Source organism: Gymnogyps californianus, chromosome 5 (genome assembly GCF_018139145.2).
Source record: "Gymnogyps californianus isolate 813 chromosome 5, ASM1813914v2, whole genome shotgun sequence".
NCBI lineage: Eukaryota > Metazoa > Chordata > Aves > Accipitriformes > Cathartidae > Gymnogyps > Gymnogyps californianus.
The window spans coordinates 64,956,556-64,980,202 of record NC_059475.1 but is presented as its reverse complement, the minus strand read 5'-3'; the positions used below and the strand labels follow the sequence as shown (position 1 = coordinate 64,980,202).

General features: G+C 47.2%; 2 protein-coding genes across 3 annotated transcripts in view; one reads left to right on the top strand and one right to left on the bottom strand.

Annotated features, from left to right (window-relative positions):
• Nucleotides 1-2,157: 2,157 nt before the first annotated feature.
• SIX4 (SIX homeobox 4) lies at nucleotides 2,158-14,055 on the bottom strand. The gene is made up of 3 exons (XM_050897205.1): nucleotides 12,981-14,055; nucleotides 10,555-11,243; nucleotides 2,158-8,054 (listed from the first exon to the last, which is right to left on the bottom strand). Exons 1-3 carry the CDS (start codon nucleotides 13,853-13,855, stop codon nucleotides 7,258-7,260), a joined length of 2,361 nt encoding a protein of 786 aa, XP_050753162.1. The 5' UTR covers nucleotides 13,856-14,055; the 3' UTR covers nucleotides 2,158-7,257.
• An 852-nt stretch (nucleotides 14,056-14,907) lies between these two features.
• MNAT1 (MNAT1 component of CDK activating kinase) overlaps nucleotides 14,908-23,647 on the top strand; it is a 126,609-nt gene continuing 117,869 nt past the window's right edge. For both annotated transcript variants that reach the window (XM_050898292.1, XM_050898291.1), the window contains exon 1: nucleotides 14,908-14,996. In XM_050898292.1, coding sequence (XP_050754249.1) covers nucleotides 14,908-14,996 — 89 coding nt within the window. The remainder of the gene's footprint in view (nucleotides 14,997-23,647) is intronic.

Sequence of the window (23,647 nt, the reverse complement as noted above, 5' to 3'; positions counted from 1 at the left end):
CCTGCAAGGAGACCTCCGCTTTCCAAGCTGTGAGCATTTATATTAAGATCTTGTTTTACTGACCCAACCTCTGCCTCTTGGAGCAGGAAAATTCCCTTCTGATCTGGCACCGGGGAAAATCCAGCCAGAAACAGAGGATAAAAAGTGCTGTCTTCCAACGTTGCCTCCCTTTCCAGCTCGTCTCCCTGCTAGATCAAGAGCAACCACCCATCTCACCGAGCCTCCCTACTACCAGCTTTATCCCAGCTACTGCCTTGGCAGCCCCCGGTCCTCTCTCCAGCATCCCCAGACCCCGTGGGAAAGGCGCGGGCTTGGGGAGCCAGCTGCCCACCCTTCCGAAGGTGCCGTCCCCCTTTTCTCCATCTGCACACAAGCTGCCAGGGAAGAAGTAACCGTGGCTGTGTGTGGTTTTCTTGCCCAGGGTGACCTGGAACACATCTGCAAAGCCCTCCAAAGTAGCAGGAATGCGCTCCGTTAGGACATGATTCATCCTGCATACCGCATGGGTGGCTGCTCAAGGAGAATTTTGACATTTGCATACGCTGAGACTTTCCGCTTCTCGGTTGCCCTCGAACCCCTGCACTTTGTCTGGTCGAGCGCACGGGGGCTGCGCAGCCAGAAACCCCCTCCCGGAGGGGATCTCCCCCAGGTGGAGCCAACCCAGCAGTCGTGGTTCTCCCCTTGGCTGTGTCATGGGGCAGAAATGAGAGGAGAAACTGCTCACAGCCAGCTTGAAGGATGGCTTTAGACCCTCAGCCCCTGCTCCAAGCAAAGCTGGGACGGAGCTGCCATCCAGGGATCGATGAGGAATTTGGTAGCTGCGGGGCAGGAAAATATTATCACAGTCCTACTGCTCAGGCAAAACCAACGCATGGCAAAGGGAAGCACCACGAGCAGGAGGACTGAGTCATGCGTGCTGCTTCTGGGAAGGAAAAGAAGTTGGGCAACAAGGCAATTGTCTCTCTCTACCTTAGGGCTACTGCCGGGTAACTGGATTTACTTTGGCAGCCGCAGAGTGCGAGGCGAGGCGAGGCGAGGCGGGTCCACCCCAGGCAGAGAGGGGAGAGATGCTCCCAGGGCCGGGAGGCGGCTCGCTGCGCTTTGCCACCGGGACCGCTGTCAGCGGCGCTGCGTGGGGCGAGCAGGACACGGCTGCGATAAATGGGAAAGATGGAGGAACGGTGAATAACGGTAAGGAAAGGTAACGTCTTAGTGATTAAAAATGTAATAGATCTGACTATATAATTAAATAGTCAGTTATATATAAAATGTAATAGATCTGACTACATAACAGTTATATAAAAAATATAATAGATCTGACTATGTAATTAAAAATATAATGGATCTATTTAAAAAAATTAATCTCACAGACCTCATCTTGCTTCCTATGGCCTAAATATAATTTAAGGGGTGAAAGGGTGTTTTCCCACTGGCATGTGCAGGCTGTTAAGTATCTCTAATGTATATATAGCTTCAGTGAGGGAAACTATTTCACCTGTACAGGTTAGTCTGCTTGAATTTACTGTCATTCATTTTGGCATCAAAACCATAACTAGGCAATCCTGGTACTTGGAGCACAGATCTAAAGTAATATGGTAATGTGTTTAAATCCTTTTAATATCAAGGGAACATGAATTTCAGGCTGTTCTCAAAAGTCTGCCAAAACCAGGTCTGACACCAAGTGCAACAGTTTAAAGAAAAATTTCAACAAACACAAATTTAGCAAATAGGAATTTACCTACCCAAAAAGAAAACCTGACATAGAAAGCATCCCAATGCCATGGGAGCCACAAGTAAATACTGACTAGTCCTAACTAGTAGGTGGAAATATATTTCAATAGTATCTATCTAATTATGGTATAAATTTGGTTTGAGACACTGATTTAATAGCTAGGTTTGATATGAAATAGAAGATTTATGGTTTTTAATTTAGTATTTTAGAAGCAAAGTTAGGGTCTGACAAAGCCCACTCAAGTCAGCAGAAAGTCTCATTCTAGCTTAAGTAAGTTTTAGATCAATTCCCTGGTGACCACAGGCATTCCTAGTTGCCATCACCTTCACAATGAGTCATTAAAGCCAAGTTTCTACTTCAGATTGCTTTTCTAACACAAAATTCAAAGCCCTCACACTATATCCAAATAGAAATATTTACACAAGATGTGTATAAATATAAAGTTTATTCAGTATAGTGTTTAGAAAAATAAGTTCACATCATCTCAGAATACAAATAAAACACTTAATTGTCCAGGCACAAACCCCTATTACAGTACAACAAACATACATACTTTAGATCTCTTTGGTTGGGTAATTAAGCACAGATATGTTTGATGATACACTCTGGGGCGGCATCACCTAACAGTGCAGTAAAGTCTTCTGATTATTCCCTCCTCTAATGCGTACATTCCGCTTAAGTTTCATATTTGTTGTAAGGCACAATAAACCCATATCGCAGAAGTAACTGGTTAGTTCTGGACAAACAGTACATGCAGCAAAAGAACAAACATCCTCTGAATGTGAATCCTGAAAGTCAGAAGATTCACCCCCTCCTTGAGTTCAGAAATTGAAGAAGCTAGTTTTAAATTATATGAAACATACAAGTAAGGTATAAAATATCCTTCAAGATAATAACTGCTAGGAGATACAGGAAGACTTCAGGTCTCCTTGCTTGTAAATTGTCATTACTTTTGTTTCCAGAGTTATAAAATTACTATTCTTTTTATGATTTGAGATGCTTCTCTACCACAAGCACTAGGCGATTCATGCCCCTGGGAGTCCTGCACACATATTTCATATGAAACTGGAGGGATGCACCCTCTTGGTTGTTCATCTGCCCTTGCTAAGAAAAGTGCACAGGCACTGGAAATCTACATTAGGGAAAAGCTCCTGTGCACACGGGGCCAAATTCTGCCCTGCTCAATTTAACTGAAAGTAGTTGTTGAGGTGATTTTGCAGGATTTGAAGTCAGAATTTGTCCATTATTGTCATTAATCTCGGATTGATAGTAGTAACAATAAAGATGGTTCCAGCCTTACTTCTGGGTAAAGTAGCTTTCTGAATGCGTCTTCCTGAATCCACAGATAGGGTAAAGCAGTAAACGGGAAGAGGTATATGCTTCAATAGACTGTGACCGTTAGGTTATAACTGTCTGAGTGTCAGCCTTGTGCACTGGTTCATACTGCCACCGTGTACTGGGCCAAACCCATCCCTGACCCAACTCCAGTGAAATGAATGGACCATATTCTCGGCTGGTGTGAAAGGACATTAAAGTCAATGGAACTGTGCTAGTTTAGCCCAGCCGAGGACCTGGCCAATAGATGTCCGTGATTTATGTGGCTGAAATGTCCTTTTAGGTAAGACCACAGGAATAATGCTGCAAATAGTCCAGACAGAGCATTCAACTGAATATATTCCTGGTTCTCTGCAAAACCCTGGGTGAAACAGAGGCAGCTTTAATTAATAGTAGTAAAGAACAAAGGGGTTTTTAACATCATGCTTTGTAGGAATTTGCTTAAACTTTAAGCATATTTTTCAAAGCTGCGTCTGGGACCAGAAAAGTAGTAGAATTTGGCAATGTTTCCTGTAAGATTTCCAGTGGACTTACAAGTTACAAACATATGTGAAGCTGAAACGATCCTTTACTCTCATCCATAACAGGGAGGGAGGGAGGGAGGGAGGAGGAACATGTACGCCAGATAGACATACCTTCCATTTAAACAACAGAATGTGATAATAAGGACTGTCTGTGGGGCTTGGACACTTGCTGCCATTCATGTGTGTGGGACATGAGCATCCATATCCCCTAAACACCGTGTAAAATCCTCTGTTTGGGAATCAGTGGAGTAATGCCTTATTTACAGCAGCCGAAGATCCGGCCCCAGACGCTTGTTGGGACTTTGTGTACTGTCTATTTAGAGCAGTTAGCCTGCTTGCTTGAGGGCCACATAATAAAAACCGACTCTTATTTTACAGTAGGAGTAAAACTACTATTTAAATATCTATTTTAAAAACACTGTACCGTGCAATGAGTCTTTATATTGTGCATATGTACCTGCAGAAAACATGAGGTTATCACTACTTTATCTGGAGGGAATGACACTTATTTTCAATGGCAGAAAGAAAGAGTAAAACATAATAGTAAAATAAGTTACGTGGTATCTGGAAGACTAGAATAGATTAATCTTACTTTGTCCCAAACCACTGCTTTTATGTACATCCTCTGCTCCCACTGAAGAGTGGGAAGTCTCCTGTTAGAAGTACCAGACACTCCAAGATACGCGCCACTGTAACAACATACACAGTTTTCACGTCAACTGTGCTGCAAAGCCATGGAATTCAGAGCCTCGGTAACACAACAAATGCAAAGGAGGAAAAATTTAAAAAAAGTAACAGGTACTGGCGTAACACCAGTCTTTTCAGTTATGAGACCTGATCGCGTTAACAACTGAGACAGTGCTCCGAAATACTCTCTAGCTTGCCTCCAAATATAGTCTGAGCTTCACAGACAAAATGTTAAGCCCCAAACAACTCCTTCAGAGCCACGCACATGTTCTCTGTTAATACGACAATGATACAGGGTCCTTCTAATTTTCCAAACGCTTAAACAGATTCATGCAAAGCAGATACAGCTACTGTTATCGTCATCATCATCTTGGTTTTATGGGCAAGGAGAGGTGGGAAGCAGATTGCTCATGCTGGAGCCCAGCAAACAGATAAACAAGCAGAGCAGAGAGGAGAACTCTGGACTATCCGATTCCCTGCTCACGTGGAGATCCCCTGAATGTCAAAGGAAGTTGTGCCAGGGGAACATATAGCTCCATGTTCTGCCTGTGATAATCGCCACTTTAAAGCACTTGCCTTAAACACCCTTTTTGCTTGGGAGCATGTGGGGACAGCCAACTGCTTATGGGCTGCTGCTGTTTGCAGAGCATCAGTCACTCGGTACAGCTGCAAAGTGCACGCCTTGCACACTTGCTCTTCCCTTTCCCTGCAGCCCTAGAGACTCTGGCTCGCAGTGTGGACTCCAGTGCTCACTGACAGAGCTCAGCTTCGAGGTTCCACAGAATACCTTGCAAAACACGCTGTATTCAATATAGTGCAAAACAATAGCAAGGATGCCTATGCCATGCTCACGGTGCACAGAAAACAACCTTCATTCCTCAAAGGCTTTCCACAGAACCAGTTAAACAACCAAGACAGAAACAGACTGGGATGTGCTACCTCTGTTCTCTTTCCTTTCCATTTATTTTGTCCTTTACAAGTGATCTTGTTTTGTCCTGAGCCTGATTCGGAGCCCACAGAAGCTTACGAAAACATTTCCCATTGCCTTCCAAAGGCTTCAGACCAGGCCCCTAGTGAGGATGAATACATGCTTTAGTTACTGTATATATTCACATTAGAATAAAAAATAACAAAACAAACCCACAAAGATTAACAGCATGTCATTTTTATACATCTGCATTCTTATTATTATTTTAAAGCTTAAGGATGTGCTTTTCCATGCTACAAACACTCCTCTGGAGGAAAGGTAAGATCTGTTCCACCTGCCCAGAGCCCGTCTGCTTCTGCTGTCCCCGCGCAGCACAAAGGGGCGAAGGGAGAGGAGACCCATCCCCAGCCAGGCAGAGACCACGGCTGCACCCACGAGCCCTTTGGGCAGCTGCAGTTCCCACCATCAGCCCCCACGCTGCTTATTCTGGAAGGATATATAAATACACGCTTAAGTGCACTCCTGGATGGGGGCCTGCTTGCTTCAACAGCAGCTGAAGTCCTCCCACATGGGCTATTTGGCCAATGGGTCCACGTAAACATGGGGCTCCCTTCCCTGGCCTGCTCATCCAACCTTTTCTGCTCATCTGCCCGAGGTCAGAGCCAAGACTTTTCCCTCGGCACGATGGCTCTGCCCATGGTCCCTCTCTGGACTCCTCCTGCCCTGCTGACGTGGTGCGGAAGGACCTATCTTTGGCTCTCTGCACCGCCAGTAAATGTCACCCACGATGACTGACAGACTTAAAACTCTTCTTACTCGTGCAAGTAGGGGCACCAAAGTCAGTGGGTCTACTTGCAGAAGTAAGGCATCAGGATTTGGCCCTGAGGACGGATATTTGCAAATCAGTGTTTTTATTCCTCCTGCCACTGTGCTTTAGTAACAAAGATAAGGCCACTAGGAAGAAAGGCACGTGGAATTCTGTAAAAAATACACAAAAAGGTTCAACTAATTCGCAAATTACTAACAAAACAAACAAAAAAACCCCTGAACACAAAGACAGAGGGGGTAGAGACAGGGACCTCCTGGGTTTGTGAGACTGGGAGTTCATTTTCTAGTTTCAGTGTGATTAACATTTTACTTTTACAGTCTATTGCTTGAAAAACTACAAAAAAGTAAAACCTTGTCAGAAATAACTATGTTTACTTCCTGCTCAAACAATAAAAATAAATTAAACAGCCAGAAAACGTTTTCCTTTTCAATGCATTGTGTCTAAAGTGAAAGGGAACATAAACCATAAATAAAATCCATTGTACTAATTTAAAAAAAGTCTCCTTTATAAGAACCGAAACAATATTTACATTCATACTGGAGAGAAAGTTTCTGAGTTGCATAATTAGAGTTTCAAATGATGCTTTTTCTGGTGCACTGACAGAATGCTAGCTGTAGCATTTAGAAACCTGTAAATGTTTGATGTGAGATTTTTGGTTTGAACGCAAGTCTGCTGGAAAAAAGCAAACACACCAGTAACAATATTATTTACGATTTTGTTTCGTTTCTTAACCTCAAACAACATAAAAGTAGCCGGTGAGGTATCGTCTAGAGTTCCTTAAAAATTTCTCAATGCCCACGGACTAGAAGTAAACAGCAAAAATAACTGCATTGTTTCTACCTTTTCGGAGCGAGATTTTTGTTTTCTATCTAAAGTTAGGAGTGTATACTTACTGTTGAGAGTATGTTGTACTATGGAGAGTCTAGTTAAATTATCAGGGTAGTATCTCTTAGCCAAACCTGTAACCATTCGCTCGGTACTTGCCCTGGCGTTTCCTTTCTCCTTTAATCTGCTTAAAAGAGAATACTGCATGCAAACCAAGTGTGGCAACCTAATTCCGTTGCCAGAGATTCCTCTTTACATCGATTCAGAGCATTTAAATGTTCTTCTGTTTTCTTTAAATGAAAAAAAAACCCCACCAAACAAAAAAACTCCCACTTGGTGCTTGTTAGGGCCTCAACAGGAGACTTATCTATTCAAACAGAAAGCAAGAAAAAAAAAGTTACAAGTCTTGCATATCTTCATCCATCTGAACTGTCTGCAGTTTGGCAAGTTCTTTTTTGTCCGTTTCCAGTTCTTCACAAACCGTGTCGACCATGTTACTCATAACATACTTGGATTTCGAATCCAGCATCATTAAATTGCCAGTTGACTTACTCTCAGAATTAGGTAAGAAATTCTCTTTGACATCAGGTACGGCTTGCAGAACTAACCTGTGCTCTCTAACAAAATCTTGATGTACTTGTGCAGAGGGGTGGCTGACACGGTCTCCGCTTGTAGAAACTATTTCTCCAAGCGCAGGCTGTGCTGTAGAAATGGACAATAGATCTTGACTGGTAATGAGGGAACAGTTCTGAAGGGTTGCATAGTTAGTGTTGCTGATAGATATCACGGTAGAGGTACTGGTCACAGGCGATGACATGGACTGGCTCTCCGAGATACCAGAGTTCAGTTCTGCAGCATTTAAAAGAGTTGGTGGTGTGAGGGAAAAATTATGTGAGGGTGTTACATTCACTAACGAGGAGGCCAGGGACTGGAGTCCTCCGCTGGATATATTTTCAGAAGACATGTTTACATTTAGTTGCGTGTTCTGACTGACCGGCATCAACTGAGAAAACACAAGGCTTCTTTCCAGTCCTTCTTGCTTGACAGAGCCTACTGCCTGGCCTGAATTGGGAACCGTATAAACGACTGCGCTCGGAGCGAGGGGGCTGAAGAAAACCTTTCCTTGCTGCACTGTTGAAGATTCAGTCGTAAAAGTTCCTCCATCAGATGTGCTGGGATTTACTGAAACATTACCTAGAGAAAGGGAAGCAAAATAAAGGAAAACACAGATTATAGTTGGCAGAGAGTTGTGCAGGCATTTTGTTAAGACGTTTTGGTCTTTTTTTATGTTTGCAGTACACGCATATGCTAAGATTTCATGCAACACAGAACAGCGTTATTTGTAACAGGTGAGAGAAAATTTGGTGTGAAGAAATAAAACTCGTTAATAGAAACTGCTTCTAGAAAGAAAAAGAAAAAAAAAAAAGGTTCTGGTATATTAGGTATCTTTCAGACTCTCGTTAAGGGGCAAACAGTCCCCAGCCATGTGATTAAAATGAACGTGCTTTGGCCTTTGCTAGTTGCCACCACTCAATTTCTATCTAAGAATAGAAGCATGAAAAGCTATTAAAGATAGTTCAGTGACAGACTACAGCTTGTGTGTGGGAACTGGAGACACGTCACATGAAATCCACTGCTGCTGGGCAGAACCTACCTGAGTCAACCTGTAGAGAAAACATCAAAAACCCGTAACTTCTATCAGGTTAACTAGGTAGTCCATCAAGCACTCGGATGTATTGCCTTTCACCTCACTTTATCACGTATTTCTAAAAGCCTAACCCTACCACATCCACCACACTGTGTAAAGTCACCCAGCGACTGCCTACCCTTGCTGAAAGCCATGGCACTGCTCGCGTGATGTTGTAGCTAGCCAAAGCAAGAAGAGGTGGCCAGAGATGACCTGAAGTTGGTTTTACTGGACACGCCATGTAAGTTGTCATTATAGTAATTCCTAAAATAAGATGTACTGGCTCTTGGGACTGGGTCCCACTTCAAACACCTCTCTTTCTCAAAAGCAGTTTAGTTATAATTTTAAGGGGCTACAGTTGGAGACACCTGAATTTTTTTAGAACAGCACTGCAGATTAATTTCTTACCTGGGGAATATTTTAGCTCTCTATTCACTTCTGTTAATCAATGATTTTTTGGAAGATGTTACTCATATGTGTAAACTAGAAGAATAACGCAAGGCAACTTGAAGTTACCTGACAATAAGATATAATTTACTGTAGCTTACTTAAAATAGCCTGCAGCACACTTCACTTGGAATAGGCAGCCAGCTATCCATCCGTCTCACGTTAAGAAAAAGAAATAAAAGCAGCAAATACGGATCTTGACTTTTCTCTGCACCAGACTAGACATATGATGGATCAGTCTCCAGTGGGAATTGGCATTTTTAACAACGGGGAAAACGTTCAGAGAGGAGCTTACTATGAATCTTAGGACTTTCAAATACAGTAGTCTCACACTACTTAAGGGACAGAACTTTCTTTCTCACCTTTGCTGGCAGTCAGTTTATGCCTTGGAGCATGTGGATTAAATGGCTTTTGTAATTACAGATGGCATTCAGACTAAATGTCTTCTGTTTTTCATCTTGGTTAAACTATGTACCAATAACTTCCAGTGACTGTGAGTGCCACATTTTAGGATCTTGTAATTGTGCACCCATTTAAAATGTGTTTGTAGAACTTCAGTGTTCCTCCCTGTATTACAGCAAGAATAATTCACTCCCTATACACGTTTAATTCAAACCAGCTAACATGAGCACAGTTCGATTTTCACTGTAGTACTCACAGCTCCTGAAACTAGAGAGATTCATTCAAGTTTAATTATTTTTATAACCGACGATACAGTGGCTAATGAGTAACAAAGCTGTTCAGTTGTGCTTTATAACTGACCTGCTTCAAAACAAGGATCCAGAACTAGGCTTGCGCTCCCTGGTATTCTTCCTGGCCGGCCGCAAGTTTCAGTCTATGGTATGCTAAGACAAACTCTAAAGCAAACTTGGGGAGGAGCCTGCACACTTGGCACGTGAACCTGCGATGACATATTTCTCTTGGACTGAGGGCAGTTTTATCCAAATACCCTTGCATTTTACATCTACGACCTATTGCAGATTTCTATTGTTTCCCTGCAGTTTAATCTTTCTTAATTACAGGACAGAAAATGTACGAGCCTAACTGCTTGGTCTTGTTATGTCTATAGTAATTTAAAATTTATTTTTATGAAACGCTTTAGTTAAAAAAACAAAAAAAACCCCAAAAAACCAAAACAACCACCACAAGAACAACAACAGTAACAATTTCCAGCTGCCGCAATTTTCATTAACCTTCTCATTAAAATAATTCAATGGCAAATGAGGACGATTTTGAATTACTGAAACGTGTAAAATTTACAGATATTTGTGAAGACTGGTATCACAGACTTCTGAGAGCAGCATGAGATGAAAGGGGTGTAAAATACCAGACCTCCTTCTCTGCTCTTAGTAGAGGAGCTCAGCCTCACGTAACCGTCTGCCCACGAGCATAATCCACTATAAAGGAAGGCAAAAGGTATTATTTGATGTACTGTGTGTGGCCGTGGCTGAGATACAATCCTGGTACCTTGGAGGAAAAGGACCACAGCTTATAAAATGCTAAGTGTGCCTGATTCGAAATTTTTCTCATACCTCTTACTGTAAGAGACAAAACTTTTACCTTGTGAAGCTGCCACAGAAACGGGAGGCAGCTGCAGAGAAGAAAAACCGATGCTTCCGTTCAGCAGCTGGCCATTTGTTCCTGAATTGGGGATCTGGACAATGCCATACTGGTTTATTTGGACAGGAGCAGTAAAAGTAACTACAGAGCCTCCATCTTGGGAAGCAGCAGTTTGTATGCTTTCCCTTTTCACCTCTGAGCTCGGTATCAATCCCGGGAACGAGACCGGGATGTTGCTGGGGCTGAAGGTGGCTGCTGCGGCATTGGGGACCGAAGCCTGGAGGAGTTTGAAGTCCTTAACATCTTCTGACGAAGACGACAGTATGTCAGTAATGGACACCCCGTTGCTCACAACGCTCGACGTGGTTTTGGGTGAATTTAAGGTAACCGTCTGCGAAGCTCCCACGCTGAGTCCGTTGAGAATGACACCATTGGGTCCCTGAAGAAAAGAGCTACCATTGAGAAAGACGGGAGAGGTACTGGCAGGCACGAGGTTTCCATTCAACAAGACGCCAGATGAGCTCAAGGCTATTTTAGTGTTTCCGAGCTGCTGCATGTAGACGGGCTCCGTGTGGCTGGGAAGGCTGAGGCTGGTAACGCCGTCGGATGAGCTGGAGAGCGGATGGGGAGATAAATCCTCCTGCCCCTTACTGGATTCATCTTCTGTACTAGGGTTGCCGTCTGACTCACTATGGGAAAAGATGGAGAGATGACATTGCATTACCATGGTGTGCCAGCGAGCTCTGCACCAAGCGGGACTCCTTGCTTTGACACAGTTTGTGAGAGTCTTCCCGAATAATTTTTAATGTGTTTTGCCTTTACAAGGCACTTTAAACGAATTTCAAGTCAAAGGGGAGATTTCTTAGAAAAGGACACATCAAATCAAACGCTCGCCGAGGAGAAACTTTACTGGCTGGGTTATGGACTTGTAAATAAATCCCCCCTCCCTGGCCATCCGACCCGGGCGACCGAAGGGGGGCTGTCTGTGGTCCCCTCTCCGCCGGCCCAGGGTGCCCACACGTGTGAGACCGGCCGCAGCCATTTGGTAAATCGCCGGGCGGCAGCTGCGGGAGGTGAGAGCAGGCCGGGAAGCGCCGCCCGACCCTCCCGGCCTCTGCCTGCCCCCCCCGCGAGGGCCGGCCCCAGGCCCCCCCCCCCCGCCACCCCCGGGCCCGGAGGAAGGGGGGAGGCCCCGCCGGGGGCCGGGCCCGCGCCGCCCCCAGGTGCCGGCGGAGCCACCTCAGACTGTGCCCGGCGGACGGGGGAGGGGGAGGCCTTTGTGCCGCGCCTCGCGGGGCCGCCCCGGGCCGCCGCCGCCGCCCCGGCCCCGCCGAGCCCCTCCGCCCGGAGCTGCGCCGGTTTTTTTTTTTTTTTTTTTTTTTTTTTCTGACTGATCCGCCCTCGACTGCATTTTTCGGTCGCTCCCTCCCTCCCGCCCCCCCCGGCCGCTCGCCCTTTGATGTGTCCCGCGGAGAGGGGGCCGCGGCGGCACAATCGCGCCCTTGGTTGAGAAATGCCTTGGGGCCCTCCGCCGGCCGCCGCTTTTTTCCCCTCCCTTCCTCCCTCTCTCTTTCTCCCCCCCTCGTCTCTCCCCTCCCTTCCCGTCCCTGCCCCGGGAGGAAGGAGGGGGGGGGGGGCGGGAGCGGGGAGGTCACCTCCACCTGCCCGCCTCGCGGCGCCGAGCCCCCGCCGCGGCCCCTCCGCCCGCGGGGAGGGAGACACGGCGGGGGCGGGGAGCCCAAGCAGAGCCCCGGGCCGGGCGCGGGCGGAGCGGGGCCGGGCGGGGGAGGCTCTCCCGCCCCGCGGGGAGCGAACGGCCGCGGGGCTGGAGGCGGAGGCCTGCGGCGGGCCGAGCCTGGCGGTGCCGCCGCTGAGGCCCGGCCCGGCGGGCGCCCCGCTCCCCCGCTGAAACCCGAGCCCGGCCCGCTCCCGAGTCAGGTTTCAAAACAGAGCGAGCGGCGGGACCCCACACCCCCGCGCGTCCTCCGGCCGCCGTCAATGATTAACTCTGTCAGGCGCGACAATTAAATAAAAACAAGGGGGGGGACGACACACAAAACACACCCCCCACCCCCCGTCTCTTCCCCGGAGCTCGCCGCGCCGCCCGTGTCCGCGGGGCGCCCGGCGGCTCCCCCGGCCCGGGGGGAAGGGGTGGCGGCGCGGGCCGGGCGCGGCGGGAGAGGGGAGAGCGGGGAGGTGGAAGGGGGAGGCGGGGGCCGGGAAGTTTCCCCGCGCTGCCTCGCCGCGGCTCGCATGCCTGCGTGCCCGGGCCGGGTGGGTGTGTTGGGAGCGAGGGAGCGGGGAGGGGGAAGGAGGGGAGGACGAGGCGCACCGAAGGTAAGCGCCATGTTTGCAAGGGAAGAAAGAGCCGGGAGAGGGAAGGCAGGCAGGCGGGAGAGGGGGCGGGGAGGAAAGTTTGCCCTCACCTTTTGGACTGGGTCTCGGAAGGGTTGCGGTCCCGCTGCCTGCGGTTCTTGAACCAGTTGCTGACCTGGGTGAGGGACAGCCCGGTGATCTTGGCCAGGTTGCGCTTCGCGGCCGGCGAGGGGTACCGGTTCAGCTTGTAGAACTCCTTCAGCGCGTTGCGGGACTTCTCCTTGAAGCAGTAGACCGTCTCCTCGCCGTCCCAGATCGTCCTGGGCAGAGGGTACTTCCTCCGCAGCCTGTACTTGTCCACCGCCCCCAGGGGTCTGCCCCGGGCTCGCTCCGCCTCGGTGTAGCGAGCCTTGTACCAGAGCTCCTGCAGGAGCGGGTGGTTGGAGGAGTCGAAGTTGTGGCTCTCCAGGATGCTGTAGAGCTCGGCGTAGATGCCCTGGTGGAAAGCCACCAGCGCCCGGGCTTTCATCAGGCTCTCGTTGCCACGTAGCAGATCGCTCGGGGGCAAAGACCACAGGAACCTGGCCAGGCGGTCCAGGTTCCCACCTTGCTGCAGCGCCTCGCAGACGCAGGCGACGTGGTCCGGGGAGAAAGCCAGGGGGGTCTGCGAGGAGGAGGAGGAGGAAGAAGAAGAAGACGACGAGGAGGAGGAGGAGGGAGAGGAGGCAGCGTGGTGATTCCTGGCCAGGAGTTCCGTGTGGAGCAGTACCTGGTCCGCGGCTCCCTCCTCCCCGGCGGCGGCGGAGCCTGCGTGCTCCATGGGGAACGGGGCCGCGGCGGGAGGGGGCGGCGGCGCGGGGTTGAGGGCTCCCGCCGCGGCCCCGTCGGGGGGCACCTTGCTGGCTTCAGAGAGGATTTCCATCACATTTTCCTGCTTGATCTCCACCGCGTTCGTGATCTCGTCCGTGGGGGAGGCAGAAGACATGTTTCGGTTTGTTTTCCCTTTTTTTTTTTCCTTTTTTTTTTTTTCCCCCTTCCCCCCGTCCCCTTCTCCTCCTCTCCCCCCTTCCTATCTCTCTGGAAAGTCCACTCCTCCTCCTCCTCCTGCTCTCGGCCGGCTCTAGCCGATCAGGTTTCCTCCCGGCCACGCAATAACCATTAAAGATAGCTGCTATAGCAAAGTAGTGTAAACGGGCTCCTCTCCGCGGCTCCCCCCAACGTGACTCCCAGCCCCGCTGCAATACTATATGGCACCGCAGCCTGCTGGCCCGGCCGCGCCCGCCCATTGGCTGCGCCGCGCCGGGGGGGCGGGGGCTCCCGCGTCTCCAGGGCAACCGTCAATCAAGCCGCCCCGCTCCTCTCCTCTCCCCCACCCCACCCCTCCCCTCCCTCCCCTCCCCACCTCCACCTGGAGCGCGGCGCCCCGCCGCAGGGACGCCCCGCGGGCGGCGGGCGGTGGCGGCTCCCCTCACCTGCGCCGCCGCGAAGCGCCTTTCCCCGGGCGGGGAGGGCGCTGGGGTGGGAAGAATTAAAGCTCTCAGGGTGTGAGGCGGTGCAGGCGCCGCCGCCGCGGTAGTTACCCGGGGTGAGGTACGGCACCTCGGCCGGGCCGGCAGCGGGGCGAGGGGCGCGGGGATCCCCACGAGGGAGCTACCGCCCCGCAGCAGCCTCCTGTTGATTATTCATTAGGCGGGAGTGGCCCCCTTCCCCCCCCCCCCCCCCCGTTACAACCGGAGCTCTCAGGCCGGGACAGCCCGCCCCAACGCCAGGCAGGTGCTGCCCGAGGCGGCTCGTACCTGCTCGGCCCGGCCGCCCCGGCCCTCCCCGCCGTCGGCTGGCTCTGCCTGGCGGTGGTGGGGGCCGGGAGGGGTGCGGAGTGAGCCGGGCCGGACCCCAGCGGCGGGCGGAACGCGCGGGGCGGCGAGAGGCGCCGGCGGGCCCCTTTGGCGGCGGCACCGCGCGGCGGAAGGCGGAAGGCGCGGAGGGAGGGAGAGAGGGGGAGGGAAGGAAGGAGAGAAGGAGGGGGAGGCGGCAGCCATGGATGACCAGGGCTGCCCGCGGTGCAAGACCACCAAGTACCGCAATCCCTCCCTGAAGCTGATGGTCAACGTCTGCGGGCACACGCTGTGAGTGGGGCCGCCGCCCCGCCCTGAGGGAGGCCGGGGAGGGAACGGATGCGGTGAGGGGAGAGGCGCCCCGGCCCGGGGCTGCTCCTCTGCGGGGGGACCGGGCGGTGGGACCTGAGGGGAAAGGTCGCTCCCCCGGCCGGTCCGGGGGTAGGGGCGACCCCGGCCGCCCAGGCTGGCCCGGCGGGGCTCCGCCAGACCCGTGCGGGCGTTTGTGAGGCGGCTCCGGGCCCCCTCGTGTCCCCCGTTTGCCTCTCCCGGCGGCAGCCAGCGGTTCCGTTTCGGGACGGGGGCTGGATCGCGGTGTGGGTCTGAAGTGCTGCTTTCGGCTGCTTCTCTGTAGTGAAATACTCGGGGGGGAAACACACGGGCCTTGGCGTGTTCGGGGTGGTGGTCGGTACTGGCTCCTGTCCCGAAGGGATGTGAGGCTTCGGGGTATGAAATGGGGAAAGTAGAGAAAGATACGTTTCTCGTCAACTTAAACACTTCTTATTTGTATTTAATATTGTGCTTGGATAATTAAGGAGGGGGAAAAAAAAAAGGTGATTTTTATTTTTTTGACGTGTTAATTTTCCTGAATGAGGAATGCTTTGTCTGAAGGTTTGGTGCTGGTTTAAATGTTGGAAAGTCGTCTTGTGAACCTGTGCTGATGGTGGTGTTTACTCATCCGGTATTTTTTTGCAACAAGAGTCATGGCTTTTTTTCTTTTTCCCCAAAGATGAACACTTTGATAATTCCCACCACTGGCTCTAGCTGATTTAAGTCATACATAGTCTGAACTCATTCACTTTCAGATCTGGAGATCTTCCTTAGTTAGTGTGGAAGTTTTAAAAGCTCTAATCTAAATTCTTTCTGGATAAACACGATAGAACCTCATACTGCAGTAGCAGCCCTTTCTGTTTTTTTGTTTGTTTGGTTTTTGTGTCTTTTCATCTTTCCTGTGATGTGTATATTGAGCTGTTTATATTTTTAAACTACGTGTGAATTACATTCAAAAGATGCAGCCTGAAAGCTTTACTTAACTTGGTAGAGTGTTGTAAGTGAACAGGATGAAGGAACTGGATTGCAACAAAGGATTTATGTTATTTTCTTAGGAAAAAAGTTAGTTTTCATCCAGTTCCCTGATCCTGTTCTCTATGGCCACGCAAACTGGTGTGTGGGAGAGCAGCAGATGATCTCCTGGTAGTGGTGGTATAGGAGAGGGCGGCACCAGGAGTGCCACTTTGGGCATTTGACAGTGGCGCTGGCTATGTAGAAGTACAGCGTTAGCTGGAGTTCAGAAGGTAACAGCCACATTTAGGCAAGGCTCTGCAGCTTGCAAGTGATGCTTCTATCTTGTATTCCAGTGAGGATCAAAGGACTAGTGGTCTTGATGATCTTTTGCTTTCAAGCTCCTCCAGAGCCACTTCCAGCAGAGGACAGCATGTTTCAGTTTGCTCTCCTGCTTTGGTTCTCAGTGGGTTGGGTTTTTTTAGCTGAGCTTCGCTTGAGAAAATTAGTCATGTTTTGTGCTTTACTGGGTCCAGCTGCTGACACCGTATTTGGAGTTGATGTCCTTGTCTTGCTTTCCTTGTTTCTTCCCAGCTGCACAAGGACTGCATCTGCTTCCCCCAGCTCTTGTTGTTTGCACTTCTGCATTTGGCAAATGTTTTATCCAAGACCAGATCAGTAGTCTGGATCCGTGCAGCCCTGGGTTGAGCCAGCCGGGTATCTCTGCAGGGTGCTTGCTGGAGGAGGGCTATGCAGACCCACCCAGACTGACCTTACCTGGACCCAGCAAGGTCTGTTAGTGCCTCCTTCACCTTCCCAGCAAAGGGTGTCTGTGCTGCTGGGCACCACTGCTTTAAAGCATATGTACAGGAGGGTAAAGTTGAAGTCACTGTGTAAGAAGGATCTCTGGATTTCTTTGTTTTTGCTGTTATTAAGGACTCTCCATCTTGATGTGGTTCAAGTGGGTCACTTTTCCTCTGTAATACCCTTCCAATAACTCCTTTAAGGTTGTGTTTTTACGATTATTTCCATGTGATATTACAAAGCTTTCATGCTGGAAGTTGTTTCTTAGTAATGGTTAATAAATTCTCGTAATAACTGATCTAGAAGCTGGATGCTCAGATGAGGCACCTGTGAATGAAGTATGAGCGAAAAAGGGGAGGTAATTGACATTTGTTCTTTCATAAATTCACCGTGTTTCAGGCACAAGGAAGGAATGTTTAACTAGTTCTGAAAGCAAATGAGCTAACATAAGTTTCTGATGGAGATTTACCCTTCTTAGGCAATCTATTCCGATAGTTTGCTGTGCTTACCATTGAAAATACTTCTCCTAATTTCTAATCTAAATTTATTTGCTATAGTTTAAGCATTTAAGAATTCTAACATGCATTGTATACACCTTGTGAACTCTTTATTACACCTCTTCTGCAGGAATGCGCCACATGTTTTGGGGGCTTTCTCTTTGGTGTTTTCCACACTTAAGAAATCCCGTTCCTTCAGTCTCCTCTCTTCAGTGATTTTTTTTTTTTTTTTTTTTTTTTTAAAATACGTCTGTGGGCTATTCTCACTGCTTTTCTTGAGGCTTTTCCCAGTTGGCTTGCATTTTTCTGGAACACTGGAACTGGACACGGTGCTCCATCTGAGTCCTTAGTACAACAGGAAGAGTCAAAATTATTTCATGTGCTTTTCGTATGATACCTGCATTTCAGACATCTCAGTAGGATGATGAGTCTTTACGTATTTTTTTTATTTTTTGCAGTGATATGTGTGATTTATGTTCAGCATAAACCCCAGATTCTTTAGCACTTTACCACTCAAGATATCTCTGGGCAGAACAGTATTTAACCTTGCCTTCCATGTTGTGTTATGCAGCTGATTATTCTTACCTTTTTGCTCTGTCAAACTACATATTACTTCAGGTGACTTTTGCACTTGCTTCAAGTAACTTTGGATTCTGAGTCCCTCCATCCAAGTGCTTCTAACTGCCCCAGATTACCCTCTGTTAACTTAAGAAAATGACCTTTCTGTCCTGATATTTTCCAATGTGTAATTTGTGGACAAGATGTTGTCTGGGAGATCTTCAAACTTGTTGCTTGTGATAATAAGAAATCAAACTGAGGCAGAGCAAAATACGGAGTTGCCTGCAAGTTCCTTGCTAAATAGCCTCACCCCCCCCCAAGTTACTTTTTGTAACAGTGGAGAATGCTAAAAAGGTAGGGCCATGTGAATGGGCTTGCTACCTGTTTTCTCTCTGACTGAAATAATGATAACTTATCTCTGGGTATGGATTTCTAATCATCTCTCACTACTTCAGTATGTACTGTATTTGTTTAGATTATATGACTGTCAATTTAAGAGTGTCAAAAGTCCAGTTAAACCAAAACTATATTGCCTCTAGTTGCTGTTTAGCTACCTACATTGTTACTGTGTCATTGGAGGAAATTATATTCGTTTGATATGATCTGTTTTTAACAAATTGTGTGTTGGATCTTATCTGCTTTGTTATCTGAAATATGCAGGAGATAGGTCGTTTGTCTGACTATTTATTTCAGCATCTTCCCAGGCAGTGACAGTAACCCTGACTGGTCTGTGTTTCCCTGTGTATTCAGTTTCCTGCTCTTTAGAGGCAGATGCTTTTGCCCTTCTTCAGGCTGCTGGAACTTAATGCAGAGAGCAGAGATGATCTTTGATAACTGCCTTTGTCAGTTTTCAAAGGGTAAATATTATGTCTACCAGATTTGAAAACCTTGAAGTACTCTTTTAATGCTATAACCCCTGAATATAGTCCATAGGTTTATGGAAGCTTATTAAGTTGCAGAAGCATATTGCCTTTATCATGCTTTCTGTTTGAAGTTTGCCGATAAGACTCTGAATTTCCCATGCATGTTTGACTTTGTTGGCTTGGGAGGTTTGGAGCAATTGCTCTAATGTGTTTCCCAGTTCTAGCTTGTGTTCTTGCTCCTTTTGCTGCTTTATGAGTTACATTAACCAGTTAATCTGTCTTAGTGAATAAAGATCGATGCAGAAAACGCCCCAAGTGCTTTGGCATCATCTGTTAGAGATTTTTCCTTCCCATTGAACAGGGGGTTAATGCACTCCTACTTCAACTGCTCTTTCTTTCACTGCAGACATTCTGAAGGAATATTTTCATGTTACCTTCAGTGTTGCCTCCCAGTAGTTTCTTTCGTAACGCTTTGACCTTTCCTATTTTAACTGTGCTGTTCACTTAATAAAGTGACCTTCAGTGACTTGATTTGCACTTGTGCAAAATCTCTTGAATTTCAAATCATTAAAGAGCCTATACTTAGCTGAGATGATTTGTCAGTAAGCTTCCGATCTTTCTCCTGGTTTTCAGATAGCTTGTGGTTTTACCATTAGTTCATTTTCTTTATTTTGTGGCGCTCTGTTTTGCCCTTCTGAAGAATTCAGAGAGTTGCCTTCTTATGCCTTCTGTCAGCCAAGTTGTTTCCACTTTCACGTTCTTAGCCAGTTCCTCCCCTTTGGTTAGAATGAAACTAGAAGAGCCTTCCTTTTATCGTGGGGTGGTTTTTTTTGGTTTTTTTTTTCTTCTCACCTCCTGTATAAACAAAGTTAATCTCAAAGTATTTGAGAACTTGTTGGGCAATGTGTGTCCTGTTCCTTCTTTTTTTGACAGATGCCTGCAGTGAAGGTTCCTCTTGCTATGAAGTCCTGTGCTTTGGAGGTTTGGCTGTTCATTCTTCTCCTCTTCCCCACTTCATTAATTTAAATCTCCCTCATCTGGGGTAGATACTATGTGTTAGAGTACCTGCGTTGGCCTCCCATCTCTCTTTTACTGTGACCTTGATCCTGCCAACAAATTCATTCTGGATCTTAGCACCAATGTATGCAGATAGCATTTCTCGTCCCTTGTCCTTTGTACATCTTCCTGTGTCAGTGTGCTTGACCCTACGTTAGAAGAACTCACAGTGGCTTTCTCCTAACACTGCATGTTTGCCGTGTTCAGTTCCCCTGTGGTCAGTGGGGCTCTGGAATGTGTTCATGTCCGCTTGTGGCAGAGCAGGGGTCAGTGTGCTGATAAGCACAGCAGTGCTGCGGTGGAGATAAGGGATAGGCAGATGAGTGCGAAAGGATGAAATCGGACATTGGGTCTCGGCTGTAAACATCCTTTAAGTTGGGCTTCCATTGCAGTTTATTCCAATGGAACCATGCCAAGCCTTACGATTATGGGAATGTTTTTTTGGGGGGGTTATGTCTTAGTATTTTGTTTTCCTTGATTATTGCTTCTTGACCAATATTGCCAAAAGTGTAATACCATGTGGTTTTGGCATTAGAGTAATGTTAAATAAGCCTTTTCCACTATAAATCTTCCCTGTCACCGGGAGGGAGGATGATAAATTAGCAGTTAAAAGTTGTTCTAGGATGGGACTTGGTATGGAAGTGCTCAGTTGAAGAATAATGAATGTCTTTAAAGTTTATTTTCTTAAGTATAACAGAGGTTCAAGGCATGAGATACTTGGCTTTAAAGATGCTTTTGTGCAGGGGAAAGTGTGTCTAATTATGGAGCAATGCTTGATTAAAGTTCTGCAATGCATTAGTTTCTAAGGTGCACTGATGGCTTTGCCTTCTTTTAAAAGTTCGCTCTCAAGAATTACGTTCAAAAGCCTTTGTGCATGCATGACAATTTTTGATCGTTCAGACGATTCCTAATGTCTTTTCTGAGTGTACAGATGCTGGGTGTGTGCTTGCCAATGGAGTTGTAATCCACCTGGCTTCATTTGAGACCATGAATTATCTTCTATTCTGCCTGCTTGGATTTCATGGCCTGTGTTGAGTTTTAGGAGGCAGGTTAAGCATATCCCACTGATTTACTTACATAAAGAGGAAAGGAAATGCATCCACCGAAAACTGCATTAAAAGAATGTTAAGGTTGTTACTGCAAACAGGACTGGGTAAAGAAATTTACTGTTGGCTATAAACTTGGAGACCGTACGGTCCATCAATCAGATACAACAGTCTTAGGTAAAAAAGGTAGTTAATTGGGGCTGCTGGTTCAGCTTTGTTGTCCCACTGCCTGCTATAGGGAGGAGGAGGGAAACTGGTATGTAAAGCTCTTTCTTAGGTGTCAGTCCTGCTGCTCCAGCTACCTGTGACCCACCCTGACTTGTAGAGGGGAAACATGGATGTCTGCAGACCAACAAAAGGAAAGAAACTCCCTTTCCTTCCTAGTGTCGTGCCAGCTGTTGTGCCGTCTTTGCAAAGTGTCTTTCCCGTGCTTGACACCTCTGGGAGACAGGTACAGGTACCAGAGCAGCCTCCACAGAAAACTGATAGGCTTGATTTCAGCTGCTGCCAGTGTAGTGTTTTTGGGTTTGTTCGTGTACTGCTGCAATCTTAGATGGTAGTTAATGAACTTGCTCTGTTATAAGCTTTTCTGGTGTCTTCTTCCTGTCTGCAAGAGATATGGAAAGGTGTCTAGACTCCTTATTAAAATGTCTTCCCCCCCCCCCCCCCCTTTTCCCAGAGGGAGATGTGTTTATTTCTCATTTAATTTGTTAATAAGGCTTCAAAATGAAGACAGCATAAAAACGCTTACTATCTCTAGGCCCAGCTTTGTGTTGCTCAGGGGAGACATCAATTCACCGAGTTGTGTTGTGGGGATTCTGTAATCTGCCCTGCACCCTGTTACGGCTGTTCCAGGGATTCATTAGGGGGTAAGTGCATCCTCCGAGAACTCTAATTGCGGTGCTAACGGCTGCTAAAATGAAGAAACAGAGGTTTCATTATTTGCATATTTATTTTAATGTTAGGAGCATTTGGAGTTTTGCGGTTGTCAAATTCCCCAGGAGTTGGAAGTAGGAACATCCCTGGTGAATTCGGGGGAGTGGGGTCTCATGCCAATGCGTGGGGCTGGAGTTGTCGGAAAAAAGTTTGGAGTCTTCTTGTTTAAACTCCTTCCAAGTGAAAGGATCGCTTGGCTTCCTGCTGCATTCTTCTCTGCAGTGTGGTTCAGGAAAATGCCTTTCTTCTAAGATGAGGGGGAAGCCCTGGAGATTGTGGAAAATAACATAAAACTGTATTTCAGCCAAGTGAGTTTGAGTGAAGAAGTCTAACTAGAGGTAGGCAGTGAGGATGTGTCAGACCTGTAGCTTTTAACTTGAGCATGTGGGAATTAGGTGCTTAAATACATATTTGTATTTTATTCGGCAAGCTTTTTTTCCTAAAGAAAATACCTTAAATGCAAGATATACAAGGACAATGATACTGTATTCAGGGCTGTCATTTGTACCGTAAAGGTTGGCTGTGATGTATATGATTTTTAGGCCATCACATTTCTATTAATACAAAAGTAGAGTTCGGGCTCACGAGTGCAAACGGTATGAGTGGTGTTGGTTGAACCATAGAAATGTGCATGTGGAGGCAGGAGTCGTGAAGAGGCAGCAGGCACAAGGAAAAGAGCCACCAGACTCTGGTACTTTCTGGACCCTTGCAGGAGCTGATCTAGTTTGCTAACCTGGCAGAAAATTAGAAGCTTTTTCGAGAAGTTAATGTGGTGGTGTTTGTACAGGACTGGTGAGTTGAAGTGGCTTGTGAATGGTTAGACAGGCATCAGAGGTAGTGCAAGGTAATCTGTAGGTATGTGCGTCCACAAGTAAGGTAGGAGTAGGGTTGAAGGAAGGACCTTTCTATGGCACAACGTTAATTTAGCTTGCACCATTTTGTGAAGCCGCATGCTTAAAAAGCTGGCTTGTCTGGGAGAGCAAGCGCTCTATTTTGTCTCTTAGGCTTGTTTTCTTGCTGCTCTTGCCATATCACATCTCAAATTAGATCCTGGGAGGTAGAATGTTACTTGCATGAAAAGCGTAAGTAGTCTTGGTGGACTAAAGCAGATTGGGACTACCTGTAGTTAAAAATCTCAACCAGAACAGGAATTTTGTGTGGTCCTAAAAATGCCTACTTTGCTTTGAGGAGATAAGTAATGAAAACTATGTAACCTATTTCATTGCCAGCAATTTAGATCTCTCGGAGAATTCTCTTCGTTTCTTCTGGGTGAGTTGGGAGACCCATCAGGGAGGTTTTTACTCATGTTTGTCAGATCTGCCATGGGAAGTTAGGTTAACTGGTGCTTGTTTGAAATAGTTGCACAATCATAGCGTGTCGGCATTCTCAAAGGAAGAAGCAAAATTACTGTTTTTAAAGTGGAATGTATTCCCTCAGAAAGAAAGCTTTTTCGTGACTTCTTAGGGAATAAAAATCTAGGTCATCTTTCTTCTTTGTCTTTTTGGAGTTATTCCTGTTTTTATTAATTAGGATTTGATGCTCTTTGGACTCTGTTCTATCCCATTACTTTTCCGAAGTCTCTCCGAGTTAGTCATGGGAGGTGATTAAATCATTGCTGAAATACCCAAGAGGTTATTTCCTTCTGCCATCCAGTTTTGACAATGAATATTTGCTTTTAAATTTGGCTCTGAATCATGGTCTTAATACTTCTGCTGAAGTGGTGTTAATGCTTCAGTTATATTATTCTTTTGTTTTAAAACTGGCATATTTAGAAAATCTTCTCTTTTTCTCTGTTGAGCTATCAATTGGCATGTCCGCTTACTAATACTTCTTGTCTGCTTAGCAAAGCTTGCAGAGCTCTGCTCTTCATTCCTCATAAGTACTTTTCGGAAATTTAAGTT